At 36.8% G+C, this 15,130-nt stretch overlaps 1 protein-coding gene across 19 annotated transcripts in view; it reads left to right on the top strand.

The window, feature by feature from the left end:
- The window catches only part of NSUN6 (NOP2/Sun RNA methyltransferase 6), a 22,413-nt gene continuing 7,283 nt past the window's right edge, over positions 1-15,130 (top strand). For 2 of the 19 annotated variants that reach the window (XM_071428858.1, XM_071428877.1), the window contains exons 1-10: positions 1-737; positions 1,349-1,410; positions 2,054-2,122; positions 3,680-3,835; positions 5,478-5,557; positions 6,282-6,391; positions 9,056-9,209; positions 10,647-10,728; positions 11,727-11,846; positions 14,777-14,921. In XM_071428858.1, coding sequence (XP_071284959.1) covers positions 623-737; positions 1,349-1,410; positions 2,054-2,122; positions 3,680-3,835; positions 5,478-5,557; positions 6,282-6,391; positions 9,056-9,209; positions 10,647-10,728; positions 11,727-11,846; positions 14,777-14,921 — 1,093 coding nt within the window. In that variant the 5' untranslated portion in view covers positions 1-622. Of the gene's footprint in view, positions 742-775; positions 2,123-2,148; positions 2,968-3,679; positions 3,836-5,477; positions 5,558-6,281; positions 6,392-9,055; positions 9,210-10,646; positions 10,729-11,726; positions 11,847-14,776; positions 14,922-15,130 lie in introns of those variants that run through there. The other 17 variants (XM_071428868.1, XM_071428861.1, XM_071428870.1 and 14 more) reach the window with 17 other exon arrangements.

Genomic DNA, 15,130 nt, shown 5'->3' on the forward strand with positions numbered 1-15,130 from the left:
CGGCAGCGTGTCAGAGGGGACAGGCGCGAGTTTTCCACCGGGGCTGGTGGAAAGCCGAGCGGTCTGCGGTCGGCACGCTCGGGAGGACGGATCCGCCCCGCAAGCGACGAATACTGCGCGGAGCGCTAGGCCCCCGCCGGCGTGGGGAGGCGCTGGCAGCGTGCCTTGGCCGGCCTTGTGTCGTGTCCTTTAGCCCGGCGGTGCTGTGGCCGGGCCACGGCCTCTGCCCTTGGGAATGGTTGAGGGTTTCAGGGCAGGCAGTGCTCCCGTGTACAGTAAAACTTGTGAAAGCAGCGGATTCGCTTTCAGGGCTGTGCTGCAGGTTCCTCTACTGAGCTTTTTCGTGGTGCCCACCCGGGTTTCCTCCCAAGCAGCACCTTGGGGAGGGTCGGGAAATGAGCACGAACCGGGCTCCGCCCTAGCGAGGGAGCCTGCGAGCACTTAGGTGCAGAAGCGGTGGAAGTACAAAGCCTGTTACACTCGGCAGAATTTCAGAAAACAAAAAAAAACGACAACCAACCAATCAAAAAAAAAAAAAAAAAAAGGGCAAAAGGGCGGTGTCAGCAAGCAACGTCTTGTCGGATAAGCTCGGTGGCCCGGGGGCTCTGCTGCTGCCCTCCCCATGCCGCGGTGGGGTGGGAGCACAGGGGCTGCCGCGGCGTGCCCGGCTCCCATGGTGACACCGGGAGCGGCACTTCCGGCTGCACCCGGAGGAGGCGGGCCCGGCGGCCCGGGCTGTAGGTGGGTGTGTGTGGGGCTGTAGCGGTGTGTGTGGGGCTGTAGGGGTGTGTGTCGGGCTGTAGGGGTGTGTGTCGGGCGGTGGGTCCGGGGCTGCGCGCCTCTGCGGGTGGGCTGAGCGCCCTCCGGTCCGGCCCGGCACCTCCGTGTTCCGCCCTTCTCGTTGCGGCTCGGGTCCGGCCCGGGCCTGTGCGTGCCTCGGGGTCCGGCGGCACGGAGGCGGTGGCGCGTCCCGCCGGGGTGCGGCCGCCTACCGCGTACCTCGGCTGAGGCGCAGGGCCTGAGGGGCTGCGATGGGCTGCGCGTCCCGCTCCTCCCCGCTCCCTGATGTTTTCAGTAGCGGGCGGGCGAGGGAATAAAGGAGGGAACACCATATTCCGCTCCCTGCCACAACGACCCTACTGTCGTTTTCCTCGTGTGGCAAAGGGTGGGCAGGGAGGTTTGAAAATCTTGCTCGGTATCTCTGGTGCTGGCTGCGTGTGACTGCTGGTAGCGTTCATGTGCGTAGCTGGATCAAAGCTCTGGTCCGGAATCGCGTTCCCTGCTGCAGTTCCGCACTGAGGTGCATAAAAATCTGTGAAAAAACAAGTAAAAATTTTTTCTTCCAAAGCCCGTCATACCTTTTCTGGGACAAAGTGTACGGCACAGCAGGTCTGGAGAAAAAAACCTCAGGTACTACGAGCCTGCCTCCTGCTGAACATTTGAAGTCTGACTCTTGTACTTGACGGGGCACTAGGCAGTCTCCCTCCTCAGCCTGCCTTCCTGCTGGATTTGAATTGAAAAGCACCTCCTGTCCCTTCTCAGCTATGTTCCCCAGCCTGCAAGAGTGCCTTTGTAATGTAAATATTGAAGTCACACATAGCGCTTATAAACACCACATTTCTACATGTCTGCTTAATTATTTTCAGGATTCCAATTCTTTAAAAGATTTAGAATGGAATTTTTTTAAGGGCTGGTTTATTATGCTTCTGAAGAAAAACCTTTCCAAATGTGGGCCATATGGGGAGCTTTTTGTGGTTGGTTTGTTTGGGGTTTTTAGGGTTTGTTTGTTTGTTTGTTTATTTGGTTGGTTTTTTGGTTTTTAATTTTTGGGGTTTTTTTGTGTAATGTAGGCGTTCTAGGACAACAGATACATGATATGTCACGTTTTCTGAAATGTTAAATCTGAGCTTTGGTGATTTCAGTTGTATCAACTGTTAGGTTGTAGTACTATTGTACTACTATTAGTTTTTGTGGCAATAGCAGGGAAAATTATTGGCATTTTGTTGGACTTTAAAAAGAAGTTAATTCAATTACAGTTTCTTTCTCTCAATAGCTGCTAATGTTGCCGAATAAGGCTTTGAAATTCCTACCCATGAAACTTTGCCATTGTCTGGTCTCAAAAGTAAGTCTACATAAGGTCTCATTCTTTTATCATAAAGATTTGAATTAAATCAGAAATATTAAAAATAAAAAAATATTCTTGAGGTGTTTTGTATGATAAAAGAGACAAATAATCTCTTATTCAAATAAAATGAATACCAAACATTCTGATCTCTCTTCTCTAAGTATATTTAGTACAATGAAAATGTATTTCAATAGTCAGAATTCCTTATTATGAATGGAATAAACCTAAAGTGATGTTCTCTCTTTCCCTCCATTTAAGCTGTTGTAAGCAAATTTAAATGTTTAGGTAGTCTCATTTCAGGCTGAAGTGTATATAATTTTTCATATTTTTTGAGGGGTGGGCAGGATACCACTGGAAAGATAACTGTATTTTATTACCTACAGACTAAAACGTTAAAGAGTAAAATCTCTGTCAGGACTGAGCTACAATAAGACTTTATAGCTGGACTTTTCAAGAGGAATTAAAGCTACATCTTGAAATTTCCTGTACCTTTTATCAATGTATATTTTTCACCAGATAGCTTGAAGATTTATTTTAAGGATCAGTAGAATTTTTGTAATTGAGAGTAATGTTAGAGTCATATCCTGACCAATATTTGGGAATTTGAGTGCAATAAAATTGCATTGTTGAAATAGGAAGAATCAGAACCAACAACTTAGTTTGTGGCTACATCTTATGCTAAATTTATAAACTTACAGAATATAAGAATCACAAAGAAAATACTTTGCTTATTTCAGTTTCTTGCCAGCGGATTTTAAAAACTAAAGATGTCCTTTTTCCCTAAAATCGTTTTCCAATATGAAGTTGAAGAGTATCTCACCAAAGTGTTCAGAAATAATGAGGTATGTGACATAGTTACCCCTAACCATCACAAAATAAGAAATTTTTCTGTAACTTTAATACCTTACAATAAAATATTGTCTTCACATTAAACACAGTGGTTTTTATATAAAATATTTCTATATTTAAAATAGAAAATTAGTGTTTATGCCCATTGGCTCAAAGTAGCATACAAATATTTAAATTAAATTGAGTATAAATCATAGAATTCAGTTTTGGATCCCACTGGAGAGTGGATCATAGATAATTAATCACATATTCACCACATAATATTGACAAGAAATACTCCCTTACCCCAGTGTAGAATACTACAAACAATCTTATTAATTCCTAATGCCAAGGATAAAAAAATTGGTTTTTAACGTACATACTTTTCAGTATCAAAGTTACTGATTCATAGATTTTAATTTAGTTTTCCATTTCCTTAGGGCTGGTCTATGTACAATAGCAGAGCCCTCTAGCAGTTGCTTTGATACTTGTTGCAAAATGCAGCGATTTTGCTGATACAGCTGTTTTTCCAATAAGTATTTTTCAGGAAATTTATGAGGCTTCCAGTGGAATTAGCCTTCCAGACATAGACATTTGTCACTATTGCACACCACACAACCATATCCCTCAATTTCTATGGAATGTTTATTCAGTGGGGTTCCTTTGCATTGAGCAAGAGGTGTCTGTGTGAATCTCTTAATATAAAATCTCTTCTTTCACTTTCAGCTCATCTCTGCTTTAGGTACACAGGAGGCAGAGAAAAAATACCAATCTCTCTTAAGTCATCTATCTCATCCACCAGCTTTTACAACTGTAAGAGTAAATACCCACTTGGCCTCAGTGAAACATGTGAAAAAATTGCTGTTTGAAGAGATCCAGAAGGTTTGTGCAATTTCTTTGTTTCAGCAGAATAGCAGGGTCTTTCATCTGAACATGAGACCTTTCCATTACTGGAAACTATACCCTACATCAGTGCATCCAGTGGTATTAACATTATACAATCACACTCATGTCCTGCCAGCATTAAACATTAAATGAAAATTTATTGTGTACCAGTATCCCTCATCTCATCCCTCCAAGAAAGGCAGTAACAGAGGGAAAAGACATCCAACTCTTTTTTTGTATGGCAGATCCAAACCCTCAGTAGGATAGAATAAATAATGTAAAGGTGCCATAAATCTGTAAGAGAAGATGACAGATAAAAAGGGAAGCTCAGTGTGCTGTCTTCAGCATGCTTAGAACACTTTTGTTTAAGACTAAAGGAGAATGCCTGTATATCTAGATATCATTGGAGAAACTGTTCAGGAAAGTGAAAAAATTGGTTTGTTTTGGAAACTGGAGCCACGGTGATGCTTTGCAGCCACTTAATTTTCTTTTTTAAAACCTGTTTTTAATCCCTATATTTTTTTTTTTACTTATCTTAATTAAGCATTTATTTATCTGATGATATGTAAACCATTATATTCAAGAAATATATTATTTTGAAATTGTGTCCTAGATCTTCACTCTGTCTAAAAAGATCTGGTTCTTTAAGTAGATTATTAATGCTAGTGGGTGTACAGGGAGCTTTTGCATGACAGGAGCCAAGACATTTCTGTGGTGCAGAGGCAGTTGACAGTGTTCTGCTGGCTGGGATGGTAATGAGTTTTGCTAATTTTAGTTTGATTGTAGAAGTCTGGAAATGGATATTGCAGGGTTATATTTTGTTTCAAGGCAAAAAGCTTTGCTGAAAACTGATTTAATACCAGCTTTTCACAAACTTCTTATATTTTAAAGTGTGATTACATGGTAGAAAAGGAAACCACATGACACTTTTGAACAGAAGTATGATCATGGATTGTTTCCTTTTTTAAGAGAAAATACTTATTTTTGGTTAAAACTGATTTATGGTTCTACATGCTTTAAGATTATATTCCAGAAGGCTCAGATGAGAAGACATAATTTTGTTTAAATCCTGGAAACTCTATAAAATGGCATTTTTTTTCAGCTAAATACGTAACTCAGCTATCAGTGCCCAAACTTGGACTGACAAGAAAAATGAAAATTATTGCCAGCCTGGCCTATTAAGTAAGACAAGCAATACATGAGTAGAGTTAGACAGTGGCTTATAACTAATAACAGCTAAGAGTTAACACAGAATATACCCGAGCTTCTAAGGTGGTGTCACTGTGTGTTCTGTGTTCTGACAAAAACTCAGCCTTCTTCCTGAAGAAAGCAAAAACCAGTGATAAAGTTATGAGTGTCAGAGCACTCTCCCACTCCCTGAAGTCAGTTCTCAGTCAGTCTCTCTGTGGTCTTGTTATTTCTGAATTTGTGGAATGTTTAGTCTTTTGCACCAGTACTTTTAATATATAATGCCCCCTTGCATACTATTTCCCAGCTGCTTTTAACTGTTTTCACTACTTTTGTGTTTTGTGCTCTACACCTAGAAATTATGAATGGAAAAATGGTTTTCAGTTTAAGTAAGTATGGAAATATTAAGTTTATTACTAGTGCTTACTAATTATATTTTTTAATGAAACAGCAATTTAAAGGACTATGTGTTCCAGTTCTCGAGCACCCAAAACTTCAGGACATTTTACTAATTCCTGTCATTGGACCCAGGTTTGTAATTTTCAGTCTTTAGCCTTAAAATGTTGTGTAACACAATTTTCTTACAGATTTCTTGTTAAACAGTTGTTACAACTAACTCTCTATAACTGAGGCACAACTTCATTTGTATTAAGACCTGGTGGACAGTCCATACACTAACCAGGTCAGAGTTTTACTCTTAAAAAGTGAAAGAAAACGTAAAGCTTTATCTCCTTATTTATAAGACTAATGTTTTAGTGACATGTATGCATCCTCCCTGGAAAGCCAGGTAGGTGGCAGATAGAAGAGCCAAAATTTGCAGTGGACTATGGAACTATGGCTAAGTACGGGCAGGGTTTTCTTCCACTGGAAGAAATCAAGTGCAATCAAGAGTTACTCAGCAGTTGTTAAACACAAAGTCACATTACAATCATCTGGCATAGGAAAGAATAGAGGACTGTTCTTCAATCCCAGTATAATTTACTTGTGATTTACTTGTGTTCCTGTGTCAGGTTCATATAGTGGCAGAATGTGCCAGAATCTGCATTATTTTGAGGACTGGTTTCCTTCTTGACTCTTTCCTTTGATTTCTCTAGAAGTAAAACAAATATTTTAAATGTAATACATGATAGTTAACCAGTTTTTCTTTATTAGATCTGACAAAATCCATATTTGTGAACTAGAGCTTACTTGGGGAGTATTTGGCTTTTTTTCAGTATACTTTTCTTTTTTACTCAACTATATTTTGTATTTCTAGGCGAGATTTAAAAAAACATGCATCTGAAGTCATAGTTGGAGCCCAGTGTGGATATGCAGTACTTCGAGGAGCACACGTTTATGTCCCTGGAATTGTATCCACCTCAAGATGTAAGAGTTCTCTAAATACACCCATCTAAGTTGTAAAGATGGCAGAAAAAGTGTCACCCTTGAATAATAGATAAATAGTGATGCAAAACTGTTTTCTGTTCTCAGATGAGATTAATCTTACAGTTGTGGTTTATGGTAATGAGACTTTTTAAAGTTTTTCTGGTTTTTTTTTAATATTTTCACTATTTTTCATTTTACATATAGTAAGTTATATGTAATCATTTCTCACTGGCCTGGCCTGTTTTAAATTCCTTTTTTCATATAATTCATAGCTGAAGTATTAGTTCTCAAGGATTTCATTTTCTTATTTTTCATTTCAAAATATTTTTAAAGAGAATTTTCAAAGTAAAACCTGTTTTTTAAGAGTGGTTTTTTACTACTGAATACTGTAACTTTTAATATGGATGTTAAATTGAATAAACTTACAAAAGTTGGCTGCTTAAAAAAAATGGGATACCACATCTGGATGGTGACTAGGTGTATCTGGATTATTTAATAGATACAGGTTATTTATTTCTTCACTCAGTCATAAAGCCACTTACCTTCATGGTTCTGTTAGATTTTAAGTTACAAATCAAAAAAACCCAGATTTTCTTTTTTTAATCCCTTGGCAAGTCATTTGTTTATGTAAGAGGGATGTAGTAAAAATCTCTTTTTCATTGATGAGAAGAAATTTATGTCAGTTTTTATGTCAGATTCTTAAGAAATGGAAATTATGCATCAATGCCTGTGAGACGGGATAAAAAAAGTCTACATATGCATGCTTTTTGTTCAGCAACCTATTTTTGTTCTTTAAATGTCAAATTAACTTTATGTAAAACCAGTATAATTTTGGATGATTCACCTTATTAGTCTATTGTGATGAGATCTAGTGATCATCTTGATTCTTATTATTAAACAAAATTAGTCAGAAAAGCATTTATCAAGTCACTTCATTTCCTTTCAGGAAAAAGCCTTCAAGAAGTTTTAAGCATGTGCTTAAGTCCAATTCACTGAACAGGAATGTTTTTCAATCTAGGGCTTGAAAATGAAATAAGTATATTGGCATAGCAGTTGCTGGAACTGCTTATTTACACAACCCCATAAATATTCAAATCCTTCTTTGAGTCAGCTAGTGATTTATCATAATTGCCACATGTAATTATGCATGTAACATCAATTCAAAGAAAATAAAGATACTATAAAACTTGTGGAACACTTCAGGGGAATTGCAGATAAGAAAATAAAATAAAAGGGCACACTACCCACTTGATGCCAAATATAATAAAGCTGTATTAAGTACAGATGGTCTAACTAGGGAAAAAAACAGTCCAGCAAGAACACATATTTAATCACTGAACTTGCAATCCAAATGAGGGTAAACTAATGATCAGAGGGCTTTGAGCTTAATTTAACTTATCACACTTTAACCTTTATGTTTATGGAATGCTACTATAATCTACAGAAAACTTAAGAACCCTCTGCAGGACTAGTGTATTTTGAAAGGATGATAGCAGAGAGTGAAATAAAATAATTTATGTTTGAATACTGCAAAAAACATTGACATATGCTTGATGGAAGAGTTAAATTGCTGCAGATTTTTGTTCAGTGAAGTTTAAGCAGACATTAATACTGAGCAATCACAATGTTTTGTGTCACATTGTGTGAAAATAAGTAGTGTAAAAAATAATTTTTCAATTGCTATGCAACAAATACTACAATTTAAGAATTTCATGGCATTTGGGCATAATCAGAAGGCCACCTGATAATGGGAAAAAGGATTCTATAGTACAATTCCAAGAATTCTTGGGAAGCTGAACTGCCATTAGTCTTGTTGTATCTTCTTGTTCCTGCAGCCTGTCAGTCACCTCAGAAGTGCAGTTTTGGATTTTTTCTTTTTATTGCTATCAGAAGAGGCCTTTATTTTTAAGCATATTTTTCATCCAGTCAACACATAGCACTTGTTCACTATTATGTAAAGTCACCTAAACCATCCCTTTTCTATTTTATTTTTCTAACTCAGAAAGTTTGTTAAGTCTGTAGGCTTACACTTCTAGAGTTTGGTATTTACACACTTTACTGATCTGGTGGGTTTTAATTGGAGATATAAAACTCTCTAAGAGGATTATTGAGAACAGCAGTTCCCCTAAAGGGAAGAGAGCCAGACCAGAACAAGAATATATAATCACTTGTGTTAAAGCAATAAGTAGTTAGAGAAAAAGCAGTTATAGCTATGTTCTAGGTGGCTATTGAGAGGTCATTAGATAAATTTAGCACTCCTGCCTTTGTTCAGTAAGGGTGAGCAGTGTTGTTTCATGTACTTGTGTGCTTGGAGCAAACATGGAGGACTGGATCTAGAAGGTGTGCTTAAAACTTATGGGTGACCTCACCTTGATAAAATAAATAAAGTGCAGGTTTGTGTAGCCTCTTAGAAAACAAGACACAGTGCCTGACTTGCAGCTTGGTGTCTCTCAGTACCTCCAGTCTTTTGGTAGCTGTCATTCACTGTGTAAAACTTTAAAGCTTTATATCAGTTGATCTTCTCTCATTACATTTAAAAAATGTGAAGTTTGGTATGAGAGAAGAGTTGAAGTAAACAGTCTGCTGAAAATCCTAAGTGATTTGGTCACTACTGTTTTGTTAAATGCCTTAATGAATTCAAGCTTTCCATTTTTCTTTGTGCAGTTGTGAAAGCTGGAGATCTGGTTTCAGTGTATTCAGATATTGAAGGGAAATGCAAAAGAGGAGCCAAAGAATTCGATGGAGTTAAAGTTTTCCTTGGAAATGGAATTTCAGAACTCAGCCGCAGTGAAATCTTCAGTTCAAATGGCCAACTGAAGTAAGTCCATAGTAATTGCAATCTACATGTAAAAATTTGCAAAGGGAAGGAAGAAAATGGGAAAACACTTTGATTTATTTTGTACCCTATGTGAAGTCACAAAATAGCTTTGCATGTTGGGATTTCCAGTGTTTTTTGGGAAGCCGTTAGTATTGGGATTCAGATACCAATTTACTTGCAAGGTAGGAGGAAATAAGTGGGGTCTTTAATAATTAATGTTTATTCAGTTCAGTAATATCAAACAGAGTTGACAAATGTTCCCACTCTGGCAAAATTGCATTTTGGTGAATTGTGTAGTACTACTTCCTTCTTTGGATGGAACAGAAGTGAAGCCTTATCAATGTCTCCATCTTTTAAAAATATCTGTAGGGAATTTTTTTTTTTGGTGGGACAAAGGACAAAACATAAGGTCAAAAAAAATTACTAACATTTGCCAAAGTAGTTACCTATTTCAGGATTACTTGTTCTTCTATTTTGTTGATGAAGGATATGGTTTATTCCTCTCGTGTTACCTAAAATACATGTAAAAGACTATGGATGTCAAATTAATGACCAAGGCTTTACTTCCTGAGAACAAACTACAAAAAAGTTCCAGTGAAAAAAAAAGTACATTGCCAGAGAATTTCTGATTTATGAGAGCTTAAATATAATAAAAATAGTGGTAGGATGCAGCTGTTGAGTTGGTGACATGGAACAGCAGTAGGTAACACTAAACCTGGTGTCTGCAAGTTTCCTTTCTTGTATCCTTCCTTCTCATTGGACTGTCCAGTACATAGGCAAAATAATACTCTGTCTCTTTAGTACTTTTGTTTGTAGACTTGGTGTTGCTTTTTCATGGCTCTATTGTTATCCATTTCCTGGTACATTCGTTTAACAATTATATCTGCATCAGAATTTCATCCCTATTTAAAACTTCTAGGTGACTTCTGATTTCAAACCATAGCTTTGCAGGCAAATCAATGTTCCTGCAAGGCTTTTCACACAGGATTTCTGTAATAATTTGACTGAAACCTCTGGAATTTAGGAAATGGAGATAAATCTAACTAGGAAATCACATGCCACTGCCCTATTTGGTACACATGGCTAGCCAAAAGCAGTTATGGATTGAAGTTAAGGTATTTAGGTCCAGTTTTATGCATTTCTTTACAGTATCAAGGCTTGGATTACATCTTGGTTTATCCTGTGTACAGAACCAGAAATTTGCTTTATGCATTTTTACAGATAGTTCCAACTTATCATGTAATGCATTTTTTGCCATGATTTACTCAACTTTGATGATGTCATTTCAGAGAATTTTTCTAAAATGATTTTTCTTGGTTGTTCTTTCATTCTTGTAAGATTGTTGTCTCAAGTTGCTATTTGTAACCATGATGGTTTTAATTGACTACTGTTAAAATGTATAAAACTGAGTATTTGAAATTTTTTCACACTTTTCAGGGGGCTGGGCGTAAGAATGATAGAGCCAGTCTACCTTAGTCCTTCATTTGACAATGTGCTTCCTAGTCATTTGTTTTTACAGGTATGTTTGTTCCAAAACCAAATGTCTGTACTATTTACAGAATAATGAATATTCTCTTAGCACACATTCATAGTTTCTACATTCCTTGTTCATTGTAGTACCTAATTCAGTCATTTGATTTGAGGAACACAAAGCATTTAAAATGAAGTCAGTATCTACATGTAGGTGGTTTAATCATACTGTGTCTGAGCTATGATAAGGGATTTCAAAGCAACATAAGAGATATTGACTTAAAAACATAGAAATTCCTCTTGCAGATACTCTGCATAGAGCTATTAGTTTTTGGAATTTGCCTATGAACCCTGCAATATGAGCCCCTTTCAAGGTACATAATTCTGTAGATAATCAGGAAATTCTCCAAATATTAGGTTGATTTGAAGCTGTTATTTAAGTACTAAAGACAAATTTAAAAGGTTTTTATACCTTTGTGTTGAACTGAGAAGAAAGTATTTCCATATTGTCTAAGGTGCAGTATTGTGCACAATTATTGCACATTATTTCTCCTCAGTGCAGCTGTTCTGTTTGTACAATTAATAGCACAGTTCAGCTTCTTGCTACTTTAATTCAGCAAGCTTAGACTTCTGTGTTTTGATCTTACTGTTCTTTAGCTTCACCAGTATGTTAATACAGTAAATATTCCAGTAAACAGGTTAATATAAAGTATTTGTAATAAACAGAGCTGCTCTGCTCTGTGCCAGTATCAGCTTATTTTAGTTGGACTTTTAGCACTGTAGTGTCCTTAGTCATGAGCTCTTAAACTTCAGTCAGATACTCAGACATAGCTTTAAATAAAAAATGAGCCACTGGAGACTTCTTATGTAAACTGTCTGTTATATATAATACAAACAATTCATTTTCTGTCAAAAGAACTGAGAGCAATATCATAGGTATCTTCCCTGCTGAATGAATTATATTTTTAAATGCATTTGCCATTCCTTAATAAAGGAGTTGATGCAGGGTATAAAGTTTGAATTCTCCCATATTTGTTTTTATTATAGAATTTACCTTCGGTGGTTGTGAGCCATATTTTAAACCCTCAACCAGGAGAGAAAATTTTGGATATGTGTGCTGCACCTGGAGGAAAAACAACCCATCTTGCAGCACTAATGCATGATCAGGTAAGAGAAGTAATTTGGCATTTTCTAAGGAAGAAAGTCTGACCGCTGTTTATTTGCATAGCTCTCTTCACTTAACTATTAGAATGCACAGATAATTTACAGCAGCAAACAATTGATATTTTGACATTTTACTTACCAATGTATTTCGCTACACATCAGTTACTGAAATGGGCAACAGACAATCTTTATCAAGTATTAACCATCAGCTTTAAAAACTTATTTGCTACAGATTGATAGTTGAAATATATCTAATTTCACTTTTTAAAATGTTATTGAATTATTTTTAATCATAGAATTTTTTACATGCAAGGCATTGTTATGCAAGAATACACTGGATTCATGAAACTGAGATGCATAAAAATCAGGGGTTACAACTGTGTGCCAAAGAAACACACAACTCTCTACAAAAATTTACTAAAAAATTTCTAATCCAATTAGGATTTTCCTCAGTAAAAATTATCAATTCTGCATAGAGATAGGATTTTAGGCTGAATTTCCAGTCTGAATTTGTCATTCTATGGCAGAATGTCATAAAATCCAAAGCTGTCTAATGAGAAAGCAACAAAAATTAGAAGAAACGAAAAATATGTAGAAAAAGACAAAGGAGAGGAGAATGTAATAAAATAAGAATGTAAATACAGGATTACAGCTCTCTATATGTTGAAATGTTATGTGCACAGTGAAATACAGAAATGCAGGTTACTCTTCTTGAGCAGAGGGGAAAAGCATGTACAATTGCCTCTAAAATTTTGTAAGACTTTATTATTTTTGTTGAATTAGGTTTATTAGAATATATCAGATTGTTTAGAAGTCTTGCAGTTACATTATGCAGTACTTTGACAGGTGCCTGTGCATAAATGTGAAGGCATAGCGTGTAGTGGTATGAATGTATTGAGAAAAGGCTTGTATTCATTTCTGTGATGGTTTGTCCGTGGAAATGTTTTTTCCATCAGTTTGGAACAATGGGAAGGCATTAATAATGCATTAGACAGACATTAGACATTATATATATTTAAAGCATCCAGTAGAAAATTTCACTGTGATAACTAAAGGAAGTCTGCAAATCATATATTTATGTCATGGATTCATTTACATCTATATTTTTTTCCATCTGTGTATCTACATTTTGTATAACTTTGCAGAACTGCTTTGATTGTGCTTGCCTGCAGCTGATGTGGTAAAGATGAACTCAGATGTTAAATATTTATCTCACTTGATTTTCATTTTCTGAGTATATAATTTTAATTTAAGATATGGAAGATAAAGGTATGGAAAAAAACCACTTATTTTTTAAGAATGGGGATTTTAAATTCCATTCACAGATTTTCCATACTAATTTTTTACAGACAACATATTAAACCACTAACATTTCAGAATATTTAAATCACTCTTACTTTTTTGTGATATAATTTTGACATTACTATATTGTTTTTAAATAATATAACCAAGATGTAAGATTGCTCTGTAACATTAAGAGCTCTTAAATAAGAATCAAGAATACTTAAAGCTTGAGAATTTATTATTATCTGCATCCCAGTCTAGACCGCTGTTTTTTCAGATGACTTATAAGTAGTTGTTCTGGCAGTGGCTGGCATGGGCCAAATGGAGAAGAGTTGTGTAGCAGCTTGTTCTTTTCTCTGGAGAAAAGAACAGAGAAGCTGTGAATAGCCCATCCCTGGACGTGTTCAAGGCCAGCTTGGATGGGGCTCTGAGCCACCTGCTCTATTGGAAGGTGTCTCTGCCCATGGTAGGTGGGTTGAACTAGATGGTCTTGAAGATCTCTTCCAACCCAAACCATTCTGTGATTCTATTATCTCTTTATCCCTGCAGTATGCAGAGATGTGCACCAAATCCACTGTTCTTGCAAAAGATGAAACTTTGAAACCCAATCAGGTGCTAGAGTACACGTGCAATAAATTGAATGGTGCTAGGGGATGAGTAGGAGGTGCTTTGGCTCACAGCAGCTGAAGACTGGACACCATTGACACAACCTAAATCCATTCTTACCTCTCAGTCCTAGCTCTGCATATTGCCTAACACAACATACAGATAACAGCTTATCTTTACTGATTTTTTATTACTTCTTAAACTTAATTGTTTTACCCTTCTATAAGCCTTTAGAGACCCATCACCAAATAGAAAAAACTTGTTGTTTTCTCAGCATATTGTGTTTGCTGTAGCAAGTCTAGTACAAGTTTTTGGTTGTTGGGTTGTTCTATTCTGGATTTTACTGATGCTACTTTTACTTTCCTTTGTGTTCCCAGATTTCATGTTGCAGGTAGTGCTGTGTGTCTTTTTTGATTTATTTTGGGGGAGGAAAAAAGAAATCTTATTTTATACTATAGGAATTGTATAATTGTGATTTCCCTCCCCTGACCTCTGAACTTATTCTAGTATTTACGCTATTTCCCAAAGTAGCTTGAGTGACAATTACTGCAAGTATTCCAATATGTTATGAGTTTGACCAAGTCAGACCAATGGCTGTGGGCCCCATTTCCTCAGCTCTGAACTGTAGTGTGATCATATTTCTTACTCCCTCCATACAAATTTAAAATCTGTTGACCTATTTTACCAAGTATTTGAGGATTCTACCCTCATTCAAATGATTAAATTTTTATCTTAGTGCCCAGTTCAGCAGTCCAAAACAAACGAAAAGAAACAAACAACAAAACCACTTGCCAGAAGTCAGATATTACAGCATCCCTTAGAGTGACAGTCCCAAGCAGTCAGAATGTGCATGGCTGCAGACTATTGTGGCTATTGTGGAAAACACGTGGGAACAAGGACTGCAGGAGTGTGGATTTAAGAATAAAATAGTTCTGTAGGGAAGACTATGCTTTATTTATTACACTTCCCAGGATTGGGAAAGGAAATCAGAAACATCCATTTAATCATTATGCTTGTGATGAAAACTTTGGGATTTTTTTCAGGGTGAAGTTATAGCCATGGACAAGATAGCTAACAAGATCAAGAAAATCAAGCAGAATGCTGAATTGCTGCAGTTGAATTGCATTAAGGCCTTTTGCTATGATGGAACAAAGGCCCTTTCAGTAGAGAAGAGAGAGGATAAACAAGGTAAAATAAACAATTTGGGTAGTAGTAGCTTTTAAAAGAAAATAGTAATGTTTTGCAAAAACAGTATTAAACCTGTCACAGGTTTAAAAGTCCTTGAAATCTTGGCAGATACCAAAGTTGCCTCAGCACTGTGAATGCACTTTTATTTTCTACTCTTTTGTGATTATCAGCTTCTCTATGAAGCAAATAGAAAGTCAAATTATCTGTCC

This window comes from Agelaius tricolor, unplaced genomic scaffold (genome assembly GCF_023055355.1).
Source record: "Agelaius tricolor isolate 1412-34295 unplaced genomic scaffold, bAgeTri1.0.p SCAF_6, whole genome shotgun sequence".
NCBI lineage: Eukaryota > Metazoa > Chordata > Aves > Passeriformes > Icteridae > Agelaius > Agelaius tricolor.